This window comes from Cheilinus undulatus, linkage group 6 (assembly GCF_018320785.1).
Source record: "Cheilinus undulatus linkage group 6, ASM1832078v1, whole genome shotgun sequence".
Lineage (NCBI taxonomy): Eukaryota > Metazoa > Chordata > Actinopteri > Labriformes > Labridae > Cheilinus > Cheilinus undulatus.
In genome coordinates, this window is record NC_054870.1 from 6,138,089 (window position 1) to 6,154,978 (window position 16,890).

The following is a 16,890-nucleotide window of genomic DNA, read 5'->3' on the forward strand; positions in this document are numbered from 1 at the left end:
AAGTGACTGCATAAATATTCAACCCCTTTAAAGTGACTGAATCGGTGCTAGTAGTCTCACTGTTAGTGAAATGGAGATCACCTGAGTGCAGTGAATGTGTCTCAGGTAACTGTAGTATAAAGACACCTGTGTCTGTAAGGTCCAGTCACTGGTTAATCAGTACTCCTGGCTGCCATTACACCATGAAGACAAAAGAACACTCCAAGAGAAAATGTTATTGAAAGGTATAAGTCAATGGATGGAGAAACACTTCCAAGGCACTGAGCATTGTTGTCAGTAAACCCATCACCAAGAAATGGAAGAAATATGTCACATGTGTAAATCTGCCTAGATCGGGCCGTCCTCACAAACTGAGTGAGGGTGCAAAAAGGAGAGTAATGAGAGGGTCCACCAAGACACCCATGACTACTCTGAAGGGGTTCCAAGCTTCAGCAGCTGAAATGGGAGAGACTGCGGACTACAACTGTTGGCCGGGATCTTCACCAGTCAAAGCTTTATAGCAGAGTGTTAAAGAGACACTGTTGAAGAAAACTACGATTCAATCTGGACTAGAGTTCACCAAAAGGCATGTGGGAGACTCCATGGTCAAGGGGAAGAAAGTTCTTTGGTCTGATGAGACCAAAATTGAGCTTTTTAGGCCACTGGACAAGACGCCAAACACTGACATCACCACAAACACACCATCCCCACTGTGAAGAACAGTGATTGCAGCATCATGTCGTGGGGATGCTTACAAGCACTTGAGGGCTAAAAAGCTACACAGAAATGGTTTAATGACAATAAGGGGAATGTTCTGGAGTGGCTGAGTCAAACCCAAGACCTCAGTCCAATAGAGAATCTGTGGCGAACTTGTAAAGGGCTGTTCAGGCCTGATCCCTGTGAAACCTGACAGAGCTTGAGCAGTTTAGCAAAGAAAAACAGAGTAAATCTCAGAGTCCAGATGTGCAAGCCTGTTAGAGAGCTATCCACAGACTCGGTGCTGTGATTGCAGCCAAAGGTGACTTCATGAAATATTGACTGAAAGGGGGTGAAAATTTATGCATTCACTTTTTTTACATTACGTATTTTCATTCAATTGCTATAACTTTGTAGAAATCTGTTTTCACTTTGACATTTAAGTTTTTTGTTGCCAACAAACTCAAATTATATTGACCCTGATTGATTAATAAAATCACCAAAAGGGTTAAATATCCAAGGAAGTGAATACTTTAATAGGTGCTGTAGCTGGTCGGGATCATACTTGTAATATTCAGTCTTTCAGCGGAGCTAGGACCAGATCCTGGTTGCAAAGTCTGACACGGCGCCGCCGTAAAGACAAAAAGACGTGTGTAGTCTGATTCAGACATTAGCCAACTTAAACAATAGGAGCTCCAGAGGCCTGGTTACTGTAAAACAAAACAAAATATTGACAATGTTCTTCAACGCTACAAATATCTTGGATTATTTACACACACTATAAACAGTAAATCATAATCAGGGGAAAAATCGTTACGACCACGTCAGCTGTTATCATAATCAGGTCGTTTCTTTGAGTCCATTAGCGTCCGCTTTGATCGATGTTAGTGTTGTTCGTGAGTCTAATCCATTAATAATTCTTGTTGTTTGGGCTTTTCCTTGGCTCATTAAGCTTTCCCACAAAGTTTCATTAAAACGGGACAAGCACTTCTTTCCACAAGCCACACTTTCAAACATACACGTGGACAAATGAGCAGACAAATAACCCTGCAAACATCGGCGCCATGCGAGTCCTTTAATAAGCCTGGCATGGTTGTAATCATCTCTGTCCTGTAGCCCGCTCTATGCTGGGACAGTTCACATTCCTGTATCACCTACTGGATCCTGGAGTCCATCCATAAAAAGGTCTTATATATCCAGGTCCATGAATCACTGAGCAGAGCAGGAGATGGATGGTTGAACATGGCTGTAATGCGGTTAGATGTGTTCTCCATTATCTCTGCAGTCCTGGGCTACTGTATGTCTGTGTATTCTTACAGTAACACGCTGATTGCCGAGACTTCGGAGCCTCTCTAAGTCGGACCATATGTGCAAATAAATAACGCTGCAGAACGTATCACCGGCGTGCCATGTAGACTTGTTGCCCTCCGTGAAAATGGTTCTTTCTATAGCGGAGGCGTCTTCTGTATAAAATATTGATCCAATCAGGAAAATGAGGAGAATTTTTGACATCTAAATGATGACTGGGGGAAATTGTACTCGCCTGGAACAAAGGAGAAACAGATTTGGAACAGGCAGCCACTGAGGTGTATTTATTCTCTTCATATCCTGTTCTCATTTTATCTTGTTTAGTTTTGACTTCGATAAATCCCAGGAATAGAGCTGTCTGTGGGCAGACTGCAGTATCCCACGGCGGCCATGTCTATGATCAGACTGCAGCTAGCATTGGCGTTTAATCACATGTGACTGTCGAAATAGAAGGAGTGATAATGATCATTTTAGGGATGCATGGATTTAACATCTACAGTGGCAAATGCACTTTAAATTTTTTAGAGAGGTAAACATTGTTCTGTATTTACTGGGACACAAAACAATCAAAAAGCTATTTGCTTTGTTTTGATCAGGCGTCTACAAAGTCAGCTATATTTCCTTTACTTATACGTTTCTTGTGACGCCACAAACTTGTTTATATCTCTGGAGGATCTGCTTTATTCTTATAATAAAGAAGGGAGCTGAGTAGTAGAATTACCAACAGTGTCAGCAATTAATCCAACACGAGGTAAACCATGACATCGGTTCTCCATATGAGACAAAGTAAATGACAAAAAGGTGACCCAAAGGTTAAATCTTCTGCATTCTAAGTCTAAAGATATCAACACACAATCAACTATTTGATTTTTTTTTCTAAATATAATTTCAGTCAAAATGAAGGCTGTCAGAAGATAGTTTTTTAAAATAGTGATTAATCTCAGGATTTCAGTAGTTAATTGTGTTTAACTCTGAGGGGAGGTTGCACACATTTTCTGCGTTTTTTTTTTTTTTTTTTCATTTTTTTGATAATTTTGGCTGTGTTCATGTAAATGGCTTGAATTTTGGCAAGATTGTGTATTTTTACCTCCACCAAGCAGGTTATGTGATCGGCAGAGTTTGTTAGTTTGTTTGTTAGTTAGTTTGTTAGCAACATAACTCAAAAAATTGTGGACAGATTTTGAGGAAATTTTCAGGAAATGTCAGAAATGGCATAATTAAGAACTGATTAGGTTTTGGGAGTGATCCAGATCACCGTCTGGATCCAGGAATGTTTTAAAGGATTCTTTACTGTTGGGAGATAGGGCTAATGGCGGAGGTCTGCGCTCTCAGTGCTTTTCTAGTTATCTGATGTTATTATTTCCGGCTCTTTTCCTACAGTGCGTCTAATATACACTGTTTACAAGCGTTATACTCAAGCTGAGAAAAATTTCCCATTGAAACGCATTGAAACTTCAGTTTTGATCTCACTTCAATTAAAGTATAGTACATGTACTTTATTATATCTGGGTGCCAACCTGGACCTTTTGCCTTGGAATTGATCATTTTTACTTCTAGAATAGAATATTTTCTACAGCTATTGTATGAAAACTGCAGTTTTTGTTCTTAGCAGCTTGAGTGGGAGTGTGGGACACTGCACAAAATAATAACGTATAAAAATCACTGTTGCTGCTAATCACAGCCACATCTCAGGCTGTAATAATTCAACACAAAAAATGTACTTTACATGTAGTATATCAAAAATAAATCATTTTTCAGTTTTTCATCATAAACATGGTTGCAGGATGACATAAACTGGCATTTAAAGAGTTGAAATGTTAAAAAAAAATATCATGATTATTTGATAATAGGGCAGTGGTAGGCAGAAAAAAATAGCTTAATGAAAGAATAAAATATGAATGTATTTTTTTATAGCTACTTTATGACATTTTTTTGTGCATAAGATTAAACATTCTCTAAGAGTTTTTAAATCACGTTTTAAAATTTCACTATTTTGCATAAACGTTGTTCTTGTGTCATTTTAGTGTCTCTACTGTCTTATTAGGGGTAACAGACTTCCTTTTAACATGAACTTTACCACAGAAAAAATAATTATAACAATAAATAAAGGACAGTAAAAAGTTAAATGTTTGATATCAGAATTTTCAGTTGACCTCTGACTTATGCACCTCCTGTTTGGAGTAAAGATTTAACAGTGGAGATTCCACAGACATGAGAAAGCCATGGGATCAAACAGGACCTCAGAAGAAAAACAAATATGAAGAATGATCTATGGCTGTTCTGGCATGTGTTTGGTTTCACAGTGAAAAACAAAAAAAATCTGACAAAGGATATGAGTGAAGACCAGGCTGAGAAGAATGTCTACTCTACTGTGATTCTTATCTAGAATCTTAAATATCAAACATATTGAACCTTTATGAGTCCAGGTCGGGGAAGCTTCAGTCTAATCAGTAGTTGTAAATTTATCGTGTTGACAGCAGACGGTTGAGGATCATTTGGATGAATAGTCGGTTGCAACGAGCCTTAAATTGGGCCTTCTACCCTCCAAATCATTTGGATGAAATCAGCCCCAAACTTGGGCCTAGACTCGTCCAGTTTTAAGAATGGATGAATGCAATCCACACTAAAACAATGAAATAGCAAAGCAGCTCCTGAGCCATATAGTGCAAACAAGTAGAAAATAAAGTAAGAATAAATACACCCCAGTCTGAAAATATACATTTATGGACTATAAAATACTAATGCTGTCTGTTCCAATGTACCGTCTAATTTCAAGGAACTTGAGAAAATTTTCTTGCAATGCTGGTGGCCATTTATGAAATTAAAGCAATTCAGACCCCATTTATTTCTAGACCTACCCAGAAACAGATTATTCTCTGGACTTTTCAGACGACTTTAATGAAGTCTAATGGACTTTAATCATCAGTCACTGATGTGAATCTGGATTATTCTCAGTACTTATCGAAATTCACCAATGATACTGACAACAAAGGTCTGAAAGTTATCAAATGACCAGAGAAACCCTGAACCGACTGTGGGAGTGTTGAGAATCTTGAGTCCAGATCCGAGCTCCAGAATGAAACCTAGTCCTGAAGCATCATAACGGCTTGGCTTGGCTTGCTCCCAGCTAACCCCGCTCTCTGCACCCCCGCTGACCTGCTATGAGCTGGATTTTGAGGTTGCTGTTTGGGCATGGACGTGTGGAAAGGTTCCTCCAAGCATGGCAGGTTGTAACTCAAGGTCTCTCAGCAGGGCGAGCCTGGAGCGCAGGGACCCCCAGGACCTCCAGGGCCCCCGGGACCCCCAGGCCTGACCGGAGCCAGCGGTCCACCAGTGAGTTCTAATTTGAGTTTGTTTTTTTGACTTGTTGAGCTTCAACCTTCAGAAATCCTTCAGGTCTGTGGAGACAGAACAAGTCACAATGTTAGGTCCAGTTTAGGAAAAAATAGACTAGCAAGACAAAGCAAGATGGGACAAAGCAAGACAAGATCAGATCAGGCAAGACAAGAGGAGGCAAGATTAAGAAAGACGAGACGAAACAAAATGAGACAAGACGAGGCAGGACAAGACAAAGCGAAGCGAAATGAGACGTGACAAGACTAGACAGGGTGAGACAAGGGGAAGCGAGACAAAGCAAAATAAAGCAAGCAGAAGTGTGATGTGATGAGTCAAGACTGAGATGAGAAGGGACAAAGAGAAACGAAGTGAGACTGAGCAAGATAAAACGAGATGAAACAAGACAACGTATGAAAAAGTGTGACCGAGCGAGATAAGATTGGACCATACAAGGCATGAATAGACAAAGCAAGATGAGATGTAGCAAGACAAGGCAGGATGAAATGAGACCAGACAAAGCAAGACGAGACAAAAAGTTACAAGATAGGACTTGATAAAGTAGGACGAGAAGAGATGAAGTAAGATAAAGCAAAACAAAGAAAGATAAGAGAAGAAGACACCAGATAAGTGAGATGAGACAAAACCAAATGAAGGAGACACAGTGAGAACAGACAAGACGAAAGACAAGATGAAATGAGATGAGACAAGATGTAGGCAATACACAGGGAGATAAGATATGACAAGAGGAGGCAAGATGAGACAAGACAAGATGAAACGAATCTAGACATGACAGGACAAGACAAAGTCAGATTTGACCAGACAAGACAAAGCAAGATATGATAAGACAAGATGAAGTGAGTTTAGACAAGGCAAGAGGAAGAAAAATGAGACAAGACAAGACAAAGCGTGATGGGACAAGCAAGACTGGACAAGACAAGACAGGGGAAGATGAGGCAAGACAAGAGGAAGCGAGTTAAGACGAAGTGAGATGAGACGAAGTGAAACAAGCACGACGGAAGTGAGATGAGTACAGAGAAGGCAAGAAGTCAGACGATGCTAGATGAAATGAGCCAAGATGAAGAAAGGTGAGATGAAGTGAGGCAAGACAAAGTGAGAAAATGTGAGTCCTAGTGAGATTAGATGAGACCATACAAAGAAAGAACAGACAAAGCCTGAGTAGACAAGATGAGACTAGATGAGACAAAGAGAGATGAGACAAAGCAAGATGAGATGAAGAGGGACAAGACTGGACAAGTCCAGACAGGATGACGAGATGAAGCAAGACAAATTAAAAGAAACGAAGACAAGATGAACAACACAAGACAAAAGAGTGTGAGACAAAAGAGACGAAGTGTGACAAACCAAGATTAGACGAGACAAAATAAAGCGAGATAAGACAGATGAAGTAAGATTAGTACAGACAGAGCAGGGGAAGTGAGACAAAGTGAGATGAAACGAGACAAGATGAAGCTAAACAAAGCAGGACAAGATAAAACGGCATAAGACAAAGTGCGATGAGAAGAAATGAAACAAAGCGAGGGGGAACAAGACAAGACAAAGCGAGAACAGGCGAGACAAATTAGGTGAGTCGAGACAACGTGAGGACAAAGGAGATAAGATGAAAGGTTACGAAGACGAGATACAAGACCAGACTCGAGACAAAGCAAGACATGACTAGACGAGGCAAGATGAGTCAAGACTACAGAGGCTAGGTCATAGCCCTGTTAGTTAAAACTCCTTACAACCAACTGTTGTCGACTTGTCAGACTGACTCGTAGTCAGCCAGCCTGATCAGAGCTGTGACAGCACAGATGATCTGCATCGATCCTCGTTAACGCTCTAAACCAGTCTCATTTTGTTACGGTCATTGGTCTGAACTGGACCCTAGACTCAGTTAAAAACATTGTCTCCCCTTTCTGATGCAGGGAAAACCTGGTGAACCCGGTAAACCAGGAAAAGACCCGAGGGTAAGCTTTGGTTCACTGAGTCCTCTGCCTTCATTTTTCCAGAACCTTCTAAAAAGTGAAATGTTGTTTGTGTGACGTGAACCGTTCTGTGTTTTCTTCTTTGTTTCTGCAGCTTTTACCGGGACTGAAGGTAAACATTTCCCTCTCCCTGTCCAAACAGCTAAATTAGAGTTCTGAAAGGCTTGGCTAATATCACTTTGGCCTCCCATGATGACTCCAGAGTTCCTACAGACAAACAGACCGGGCTCCAAGCACAACACGCCACAAGAAGCCAGGATCTAGTCAAGATGTTTCCACTTGGACTCGTTGCAGCTGCTCTGAAATTTGGCCTGGCCTTCACAACGCCGCACACTTCCTTTGGAGTGGACGAGCAGATCTCCACATGATGCATTAATTACATCACGGATTATTTAAGAGTAGGAATGTAGATTAAGAGGTCGGGGCGGCGTACAGAGCCCTGTAAACGTCTCAGACTGAAGAGCTGCTCACATGTGATCGGCGTTAGTGTTAGCTTTAAGAGCTGAACTGTTGAAGCGTCTGGCTGGAAGAATTTAAACCCCCATACAGAGCCTCAGCCACCTGTTTATCTGTTCATCTGTCCATAATAGTACAACATAAGTTTGTTTATACTCTGTTTTATTTCTCCAGGGGGAGCCAGGTGTGCCAGGACAAAAGGTGAGCCCTTACTGCTCTCAGTTTTGAATTATCATCATCATTGTAATTGTTATTAGAACCAAAGAAGTTGTTAGACTGACCAGGGACCAGATTCTCCAGTACAAACCGAATACCAAAAGCATACAGATGAATCCTGTGATTTAAGGATGCTGCCACCTTGATTGGCTGCTAGAAGTTTAGTTTGGGTTTCATTTACCATAGTTCACTCATTGACAACATTAGAAATTAAAAATGTAAAACCTAGACCACTATTTCTGGACTTCTCATGAATATTACCTTGCAAATAAAGGTAAACAAAGTCCCCCATACAGTAGGGTTTGATGCCTGTCTGTGGTTACAAACATATGCTGACAGTGCATTAATATCAAAATGTAAACTATGTAAAATCAACACATATGAAGTCAACTCACTCTGTACATGTCTGTCTTTAATGTGAGGACTACGAATGGAAATTAGCTTTACGCTAAATCTGGGGCAGCCATCTTTTTATTTTTGTAAATAATCAGTGACACTGCACACTGTCCTGTTAAATAAATTACACCTTAAACCTTAAGCATTTCCTTACACATTAAGTTCATTTAAATCTAATGGATATTTATATTTATTTATACTGTATAACTATTGGTAGTACCACTTTAAAAAATTTACAAATATTGAATTACTAAATGAGATTGAGCAAAAATAAGTCAACCTACGGACCATATTTTGCATTAAAAAATTGACAAATTTCTCAGGTATTGTTCGGCTATTTATGCTGGATTCACGTTTTTCCTGTCTTTTGCAGATATTTAATAATTATTGTTAAAGTGTGATGATGATTTTCAGCTCTCAGACTTTTACCATGTGTGTGTATGTGATAGAATGTTGGGACTCTGTTTTTAATCCTAAAATGAAGTCTGTAGGAGGAACTGAGCTGGACTTAGAGGGCTTGGGAGTGAGATGGTGCATGTTTGTGATAGAATGTTGGGACATTTGCTTTGATGTCGCCGAGTCCAACATTCTATCACATACACACTCATGGTAAAAGTTTGAGAGATAAAAATCATATTCATACTTTATTTTAGTGGGCCCTAATTACCTAGTGATTTTGTGGCAATAAGTGTAATTATCTAGAAGAAGAACTATTCTCAAGAATAAGGTGGTAATGACATGGTGGGAACATTATCATCTTGTCTAGAAAGAGCAAAGTAGGTGTAGTGTCCTTAGTGTACATTAAAGGGTTATTGCTTTGAGGTCAATGCTCTGGCCCTAATTCCTAAATTAACTGCGTCAAAAATAAAGGTCACAATGGATACGAAAAATTATTTATGCCATTAAATTATATTAGAGCTGTTCTAATGTTATAAAATGTCCCAAAATCGTGCTTTATTTACGATTCATACCTTGAAAACTTATATTGATTAGTAAAATTTATCACTGAATCATCTCAATCTAATTTCTTAGATACCTGTGACAACATCTGATACACCACTGAGTACTGTAATCCTACTAAATAATGAGATATTTGTAGAGTAAATATCTTCAGTATGGTTGTGAAATGAACTGGGTGTATTTCCAAAAACAGACTTTATTTTACAGCCCTAAACTGGCTCATGATCAAACATGGTGGCTCTATTTTTCCTGCTTAAATTGCAATAACTGTCAGAAATCCATGCGGACCAAACATATCATGACATTTAGCATTACTACTCACCTTTATTATGAGTGACTTTCATCACCATGGTTAGTTATGATGTGAGGGCCAAAGATATAAAACTGAGTTCTGGAGGAAACAGGAAGTTTAAGAAGCTCTGGACCACTGAAGATGGGTTTTGAGCATTAACAAAATGGAGTAAAGTCAGCTGCATTGAAGGAAGTACATTTAAACACTTTTCAACCAATAATATGCCTCCTTCTTTACAATCCTTTTAACATTAGTTGTCCTGTCTCCCTCTCTTTCCTCCGCAGGGCGATCGAGGTGACGATGGTGCATCAGGTCCTGAAGGTCCAAAGGTATTTCACTTTCTCTTTGATCCATTTTTGCTTTGTCTGTGTTTGCTGTTTTATTAGCTGGTTCATTACGAATAATGCCTGTAATAATGCAACTGCGTTTCATTAGATCTGTTCTGATCATTATGATGATCAGAACAAATGAACAACCAAAGCATGTAGACACTGCTGATTGGGTTTGCTCCATCTATTTGTAAGCTGTGGCTTCTGTTTGGGTCCTGTATGGAGTTTAGAACATTAAGACATCACTTATGCAGCAACATTGTCTTTAAAAATATATCTAACCACACATTGAGGAGAGTACAGTTGGGCTACCTCTGTTTGAATGCTACGTTTAACCTGGCTGAAAGCTTATACCAAAAATACTCAGCGCTTTTCTTGGATGAAACTCTTTTGGAGGTTGTTGTTTGGGTGCGGGCTGCCTCGTGGTCTGATGTGTTTAAACTGACTGTTTTTTTGTGCCTTCAGAGAGGTCAGTGGTATATCTAACTTGTATCATCTGTCCCTCTCCAGCAAACGCTGAGCAAGCATTTATATAAGAGGGTAGAGAAAGTGTAAAACAAAGCTTTCAAATAAATCAAATAAATAGCACAGCCATGACCTCACAAACTGATCCAGGTAGCATCTGCTCCCACATTTATGGTTGTGACATTAGTTGAGTGGAAACCGTGTGTTGGCTTATTGTGTAATCGTCTCCTTAGTATTGAATAAACAGAGATGGACAAAGCAGACAAACACTGGTGCACACGCTGACACAAACATGGCGTGTGGATGGCGGGATGAAGGATTTAACCTTGGCTTTGAAGTTTTGTAGAGGGTACAGGGAGCTATGGCCGCCTCGCTCCTCTCTCCACGTGCTCGTCCTTCGACACTTTTCCACGGCTTAGCTGACTTCCTGTAGAGGACAAACACCAGCACGGCACGTGGACGCAGCAACTGATTCAAGCGATTTAAAAGGGATAAAGGGAAACTACTGAGAGAAATGTATGATGCGGTAAAACTTCAGAGTCCATTTTGACATTTTTAGAGCATCACTTATTGATTTTGGCCTCAGACTTTTATTACAACTTTCCATCCAAACCTGCCTTTGTGCTCTAAACTGCCTCCTTGATCTTAAATTTTCTCTGTGCTCTATCTATTCTCCTCTCATTCAGGTTGATTCTGCTTGTTTGTGAAAGTGACACTCTGATTCTGCTTACAGAGCTTTCTCTGCAAGTGAGCAACACTTCTAACCTTGCAAAGCAGATGGATACACCCGTTTCTGTGTTTCTCACTGGTGAAGCCATCTTGCAAAGCTCCTGTCTGAACCGTTTGGGCCCAGTTAGAAAGTGACAGGACCAAGTCCTTTCAGGCGCGGCAGAGTCGTGACATAAGCAAGAAGCAACAACAGGCCGGAGCAATTATGGCAGAAGAGATTAGCGTGGATGCTGCTAAAGCGCCAGTTTTATCAGAACTTGACGATGTTTCTTTGTTAAAAGAAGAACAATGAACAGCAATGATTTTTCTTTTTTTTTTTTTCAAAAACAACAAAGGTCTTGAACTGACATGTCTGCAGTCGCCATGGTTCGCGTTATTCCTCAGTAGCTGCGCACGCGCACCTCAGTCGTGGCTATGTCACATGTTTTTTTGCTCTGATTGGCCCATAAAGATGTGACAGAACATTCATCCAATCACACTGAGTTTTTTTTTTCAAAGCCTCTGCCTGAGACATTTGCTTTGATCTCACTAAGAGAGTCACAACATTCTTTCACCTACATCATCTCAGTCAACTTACAATCTCTAGAAGTCCAGCCCAGTTCCTCCTACACATCCCTTCATTTACGCTTTAAAACATAGATTATTATTCAGTGATTTATGCTGGATTAACCTTTTTTTGCTGTCTTTGACATATTCTGAATAATAACTCTTAAAGTTCAATGATGATTTTTGGCTCTCAGACTTTTACCGTGTGTGTTTATGTGGTAGAATGTTGGGACTATATTAGTGAGATCAGCACAGCAACAACAGGTAGAGCTAACATGATTGGTCCATCCTCTACTTGTTTCCTATTGGTTGGTTCAGCAGATATTCTAAGAGCAGAAATATGTTTTAAGTGTGCAAGTGACTCGGTTCAGTTGAGATTTGAATGCAAATGCACCCGGATATGGACGGAGAGTCGTGTCAGCTGTGTGACATCATGGTGAAAACGTAACGTCTTTGAGGCAGTGTGTTCAAATATTCCTAAATGTAGGGAGGAAATCATCAGAATCAAGTCAACAAATGGTCTGTTATGACTCACCTCAAGGATGAACACAAGTCTGAGTCAGTTAGATGTGTAGATATGTAGAGAGAAGTTGCTGGCATCTTGTAAAGGGATTTTAAAAATATCCAAGGTTTGCTCAGGTCATGACCTGAGTGGTTGCCATGCTAGCTTCTTCTTTCCCCTCCTTGGCAGGTTGCATACCGTACGTGTGTACCGTATGTGCATCCCACCACCTGCTGTATCAGACTGAGTACGTACACTAGCGGGCCCGGATCGATGTTCCTAGTGTGAAAGCAAGAGATGGGGGGGCAATCCTGGTGTAGCATGGTTCAAATCAATCTAGCCTAATGTGAAAGCACCTTAGAGGGGGTCAATGTCATGTTTCTGAATGGACAAATTTCATAACCACTCAGTTTATCTCTTCCACTAAATTCAGCAAAGCTAACATCATCGTCACTGGGGTATAATCAGACATGAAGCAGCTGTGTCACAATAAATATGATCATGGTAAATATCTGCACCATACCTCGGTCAAAGGGATTTTACCTTCACTGCCTGTAAAAGTCTCAGTGAAAAACTGAGTGTCCTTCTGAAGTTTTTACTGCAGCTCTTTCTGATCCTGGGATCTCTGCAGGAACTTTGTTGCTCTGGGCATCTCTGTGGAATATTGCATTGTAAACTAGCAGTCCCACCGTTCCTCCATCCCTCTTTGTTTGCACATGAAATCGTCCTAGAATCCTGTTTCTGTTTTCTGGCACCAGCTCCAGCAGAAGATCAGCGTTCTGAGTTAAAGGTCACCAGAAGGACAGAGACGATGCCTTCACGCTCTCCGCTCTGATGTTTGTCTTGTGCTGAGCGTGCTCAGCAGGATTAGATAACTTCTCAGATGAAATGGTCTCTGAGTTTTCTCTGGATGCGGCCCTCAGCTCTAATATCAGGCCTGCAGAGGATCTTGTGCTCCATCTAGTGGACTTGGGTCACACACGTTCATTCGCACTGACATTTTTATATTTTTCTGTCATGACTCCAGTGGTTCTCAGCTGGTGGGTTAGGACCCAAAGTGGGTCACGTTTTTTTTTCAGTAATGTGGTAAAATGTTTAGGATGTACAGAAGCCCTAAATGGATGAGAACTTAAAGACAAATGGTTAGTGTATTTTCAGCCAACAGATTTTTTAATTTGAAATGAGAAAACCAAAATCAAGAAACAAGTAGTTTCACAATTACTATTGAAGAACAGGAAAACAAAACATGAAAACATGCCCTTAGCACTTTCACACAGTTCATTTTGAATTAAAAAAAAGAAAGTCAAACCATTTTTTTGTTTTCTGTTACTTTTCTTTTTTGTTGTTTTTTCAAAAAGAAATGAATAAATGAAAAACAGATTGTTTTTCATCTTTTTGTTTTTGTGTTCTAATCAAAGAGGAACATAAAAGAGCAGAACACTGGTGATCTAACATTCCTTTATTTAAACACACCTGCCCCAGGTCACACATATGGCTAAAAAAGAATGTTACATCACCTGTGTTCTGTTCTTTGATCTCCAGTCTTTATCAAGATCAAAGAAAAACAATTAAAATGTACGTTATAATGGAAAAGGGTAAAACAAATGTATGCATGTCCCTGAGAGTCGCCGTAATAACAGGATTTTAAGCAATTTGGGGCAAGATTTGCCTCCCCCAACGATTGTGGGGGCGTATCCCGAGAGGAGCCTCGTCGCAAACGACTGTTTGTCTGAATAGTCTGCACGTGTGTGGTGTCAACACTATTGTTTTACTGCTCCGAATCGCATCATAGCCTCCAAAATCCTGAATCATAATGCCACTGACGAAGTACCCACAATAACCAATGAGAGCGAGCAGACCGGGTAGCGTCACAGCCGGATCATACGTACTTTCACCGCTCACAACCATAAACAAAACTTTAACTTAATTTCAGCCATGATTTCATCGCGAGTCTTTCCCTTGTATTATGATTTTTGCTTCACCTGTAACACACGCCAGGACAGCCTGTTGTGGAGAGACAACAAGACGGTACCGACAGACATCCGTGTTTTGTTTTGTTTTCTGAAGTCCCGTGATCACGCGAGGTCGTAGGCAGGTCAGCAGGTGTGTGGTCTCCAGTGATCTGACAGTCTGGCTGAGTCCTCTAGTGTGTGCATTCAGAGGATTAAAGATGAAAAATATTTGGAAATTGTCGTGAAGTCTGTGGTCTCCCACGGTTTTAAAATCGTTTCAGATGAACAATCGTCTAGTGTGTGGCCGGCCTAAGAGAGAAACCAGGATACATGGGCATGGTGAAGACACTGTTCCAAATGTTGTTTTAAGAAAAAACATGGTTTACTTGTGAACTCATTTAGGGCTGGGCAATTAATTGAAAATTAGATTAAATTGCAATATGGCCTGCTGCAATTTTCAAATTGCAGAAGATGCAATATTTATTTAACCTCAATTTTGAACAAAATACCAGCTTAAAACTTTTTTTGCAGGAGAGATGTCATTCATTACATATCATGCAATCATTTAAGACACATTTTTTAGAATAGTCTACAATTGTCTTCATTTTTGTACATTTTTCTGATTAAATATGAGGATGACATAGAAATTATCATCCCTTCAGTACAATAATGCATAGCCAATTTGCAATACGAGACAAAGTCATCACAATTAGATATTTTTTCAAAGATTGTTCAGCCCTAGTTTTATCTAATATAGTGTTGGTTATAATATAAAATGATCTATTGCTTGTGTTTGTTAGAAAGTACATAAGATGAGGAACATATGAAATTGCAATATTTGGGAAAAAAAATCGCAATTAGGTTATTTACCCAAATTGTTCAGCTCTAGTCTCATTCAACAAAACTACATTACCCACAATCCTAGAGTGTCAAAGCGGCATCCACAATTGACTATGGCCTTTGTCCATGGAACTTTCACATTCAGTCCAGTATTGCCGCCTCCTTTTAAAGATAACCCAAGTTAGTACAAAAGACGGTTTTTAACTGATGATTAAATTTATTAAGGAAAAAAAGGCCATCCAAACCTACCTGGCCCTATGTGAAACAGCACCATTTAGAAATATTTAAGAACAGATGAGAAACAAAGTCATTGACATTAAATCGCCTATAAAGGGCTTTAAAGACATTTCTATGGCTTTGAAACTCCAGCAAGGACGACTGATCCAGGAGGTCCCAAAAGAACTGAGAACAAAATCTAAAACCCTGCAGGCCTCACTTGACCCAGCTGAGGTCAGTGTTCATGATTCAACAGTAAGAAAGAGACTAGACTGGAGACTGGAACAACCAGTTATTAGATTAAGGGGGCAATACATTTTTCACATAGGGCCAGATAGGTTTGGATGACTATTTTACTGTTATAAATCATTTAAAATCACCTCTCTAGACCGTATTACCTTTACCTGATAGCCTTCTTTCTTGGTGTTCTCAGTATTCCTGGTGCTGTTTTGTTTACTTCACATAGCAACCACATGCACTTTAAATCGAGGAACAAACATGGTGACCCCTCATCTGATCTTTGCAGATTTAGATCCCCTCCTGTCTGCTCCATTTCATAAAGGAAGACTCCCTCTTCCTCCTTTCCTTTGCTGGTCTTTTGATGTAACCCTGGTTGAAATCTTTACTGTCCCGCTGCTTCTCTGTGCTGATGTTTCCATCCACTCTGCAGGGAGATGAAGGAAAGCGAGGTTTCCCAGGAGAGAGGGGAGAGAAGGTAGAGTGACATGCTAGCATGAGGTTGCGTGTGTGGCGTGTGGAGGTGAATTTATGCATGGCTGGATTAGAAAGAGAGAATTTCCAAAGTTCATGTTTTATTAGGGAAGCTGCAGTTTGTGGTTAAACACTCAAAAACATGAAATCCCCACGGCCTTCATGTTTTAGAGTTTTTCTGCTGTTGATTTACCCGGACCACAGCATGAGTTGGCCTTTGTGTTTTTTTTAAGCTGTGTCTGACATATCAGTAAAATATGAGGTTTCTAAATGAGAAGCTTCTCACTGGCTCAGTAAAGAAGAGTTTTTAGACGATACTCTAGCTGCTGACGATGACGTCTATGCCATGGCACGATTTAGAACAGGCAGCAACAACAGCCAGGGATTGATAATGGCTGAACCACAATCCCGTCATTGTCACTAGCTCCACCCCTTTTTTGCACATTCACATCTAGGGTTAGGTTTTTCTGATTCTTTTTGAAATGGAGTTGCAAGAAGTACACGGTACTTAAAACAGGCATTTTTCAAACCAAGTAAAATATCCCAGAATGCCTTGCAAATGACTTGCAATGGCTTAAAATCATGGCAAAAACCTGTTATCGGCACTTAATGTTGATAGGGGTGTAATGGTTCACGGATGTCACAGTTCAATTTGTACCTTGGTTTTAGGGTCACAGTTCGGTACTGCTTGGTTATAGGAGAAAGAAACAAAGTCCTGGATTTACAGTCATGTAAAGAAGTTTTAGGCATAAGGGGGCCAGGGAGTCATCATGTAGCTGATGTGCCACAACCCGGGACTAGAAAGGAGTGTGAGGGCGGCCAGAGTCAAGCTCAACCCATGTCCTATACTTGTGTCACTCAGCAGCCAAGGTCAAGCTCAACGGCATCTTTTTAGTCCAGGGCTTTCCCCCCCAGGTGATATGCCTGGAGACTTCCAGCAGTTTTCAGGCCCTTGGGACAACCACAGCGTGACCAA

At 40.3% G+C, this 16,890-nt stretch overlaps 1 protein-coding gene across 10 annotated transcripts in view; it reads left to right on the forward strand.

Annotated features, from left to right (window-relative positions):
- Positions 1-16,890, forward strand: part of col13a1 (collagen, type XIII, alpha 1) — a 196,860-nt gene that overhangs the window by 133,714 nt on the left and 46,256 nt on the right. For 9 of the 10 annotated variants that reach the window (XM_041789686.1, XM_041789694.1, XM_041789688.1 and 6 more), the window contains 5 exons: positions 5,233-5,316; positions 7,245-7,286; positions 7,399-7,416; positions 7,935-7,961; positions 9,909-9,953. In XM_041789686.1, the coding sequence (XP_041645620.1) occupies positions 5,233-5,316; positions 7,245-7,286; positions 7,399-7,416; positions 7,935-7,961; positions 9,909-9,953 (216 nt within the window). The remainder of the gene's footprint in view (positions 1-5,232; positions 5,317-7,244; positions 7,287-7,398; positions 7,417-7,934; positions 7,962-9,908; positions 9,954-16,890) is intronic. The other variant, XM_041789691.1, reaches the window with a different exon arrangement.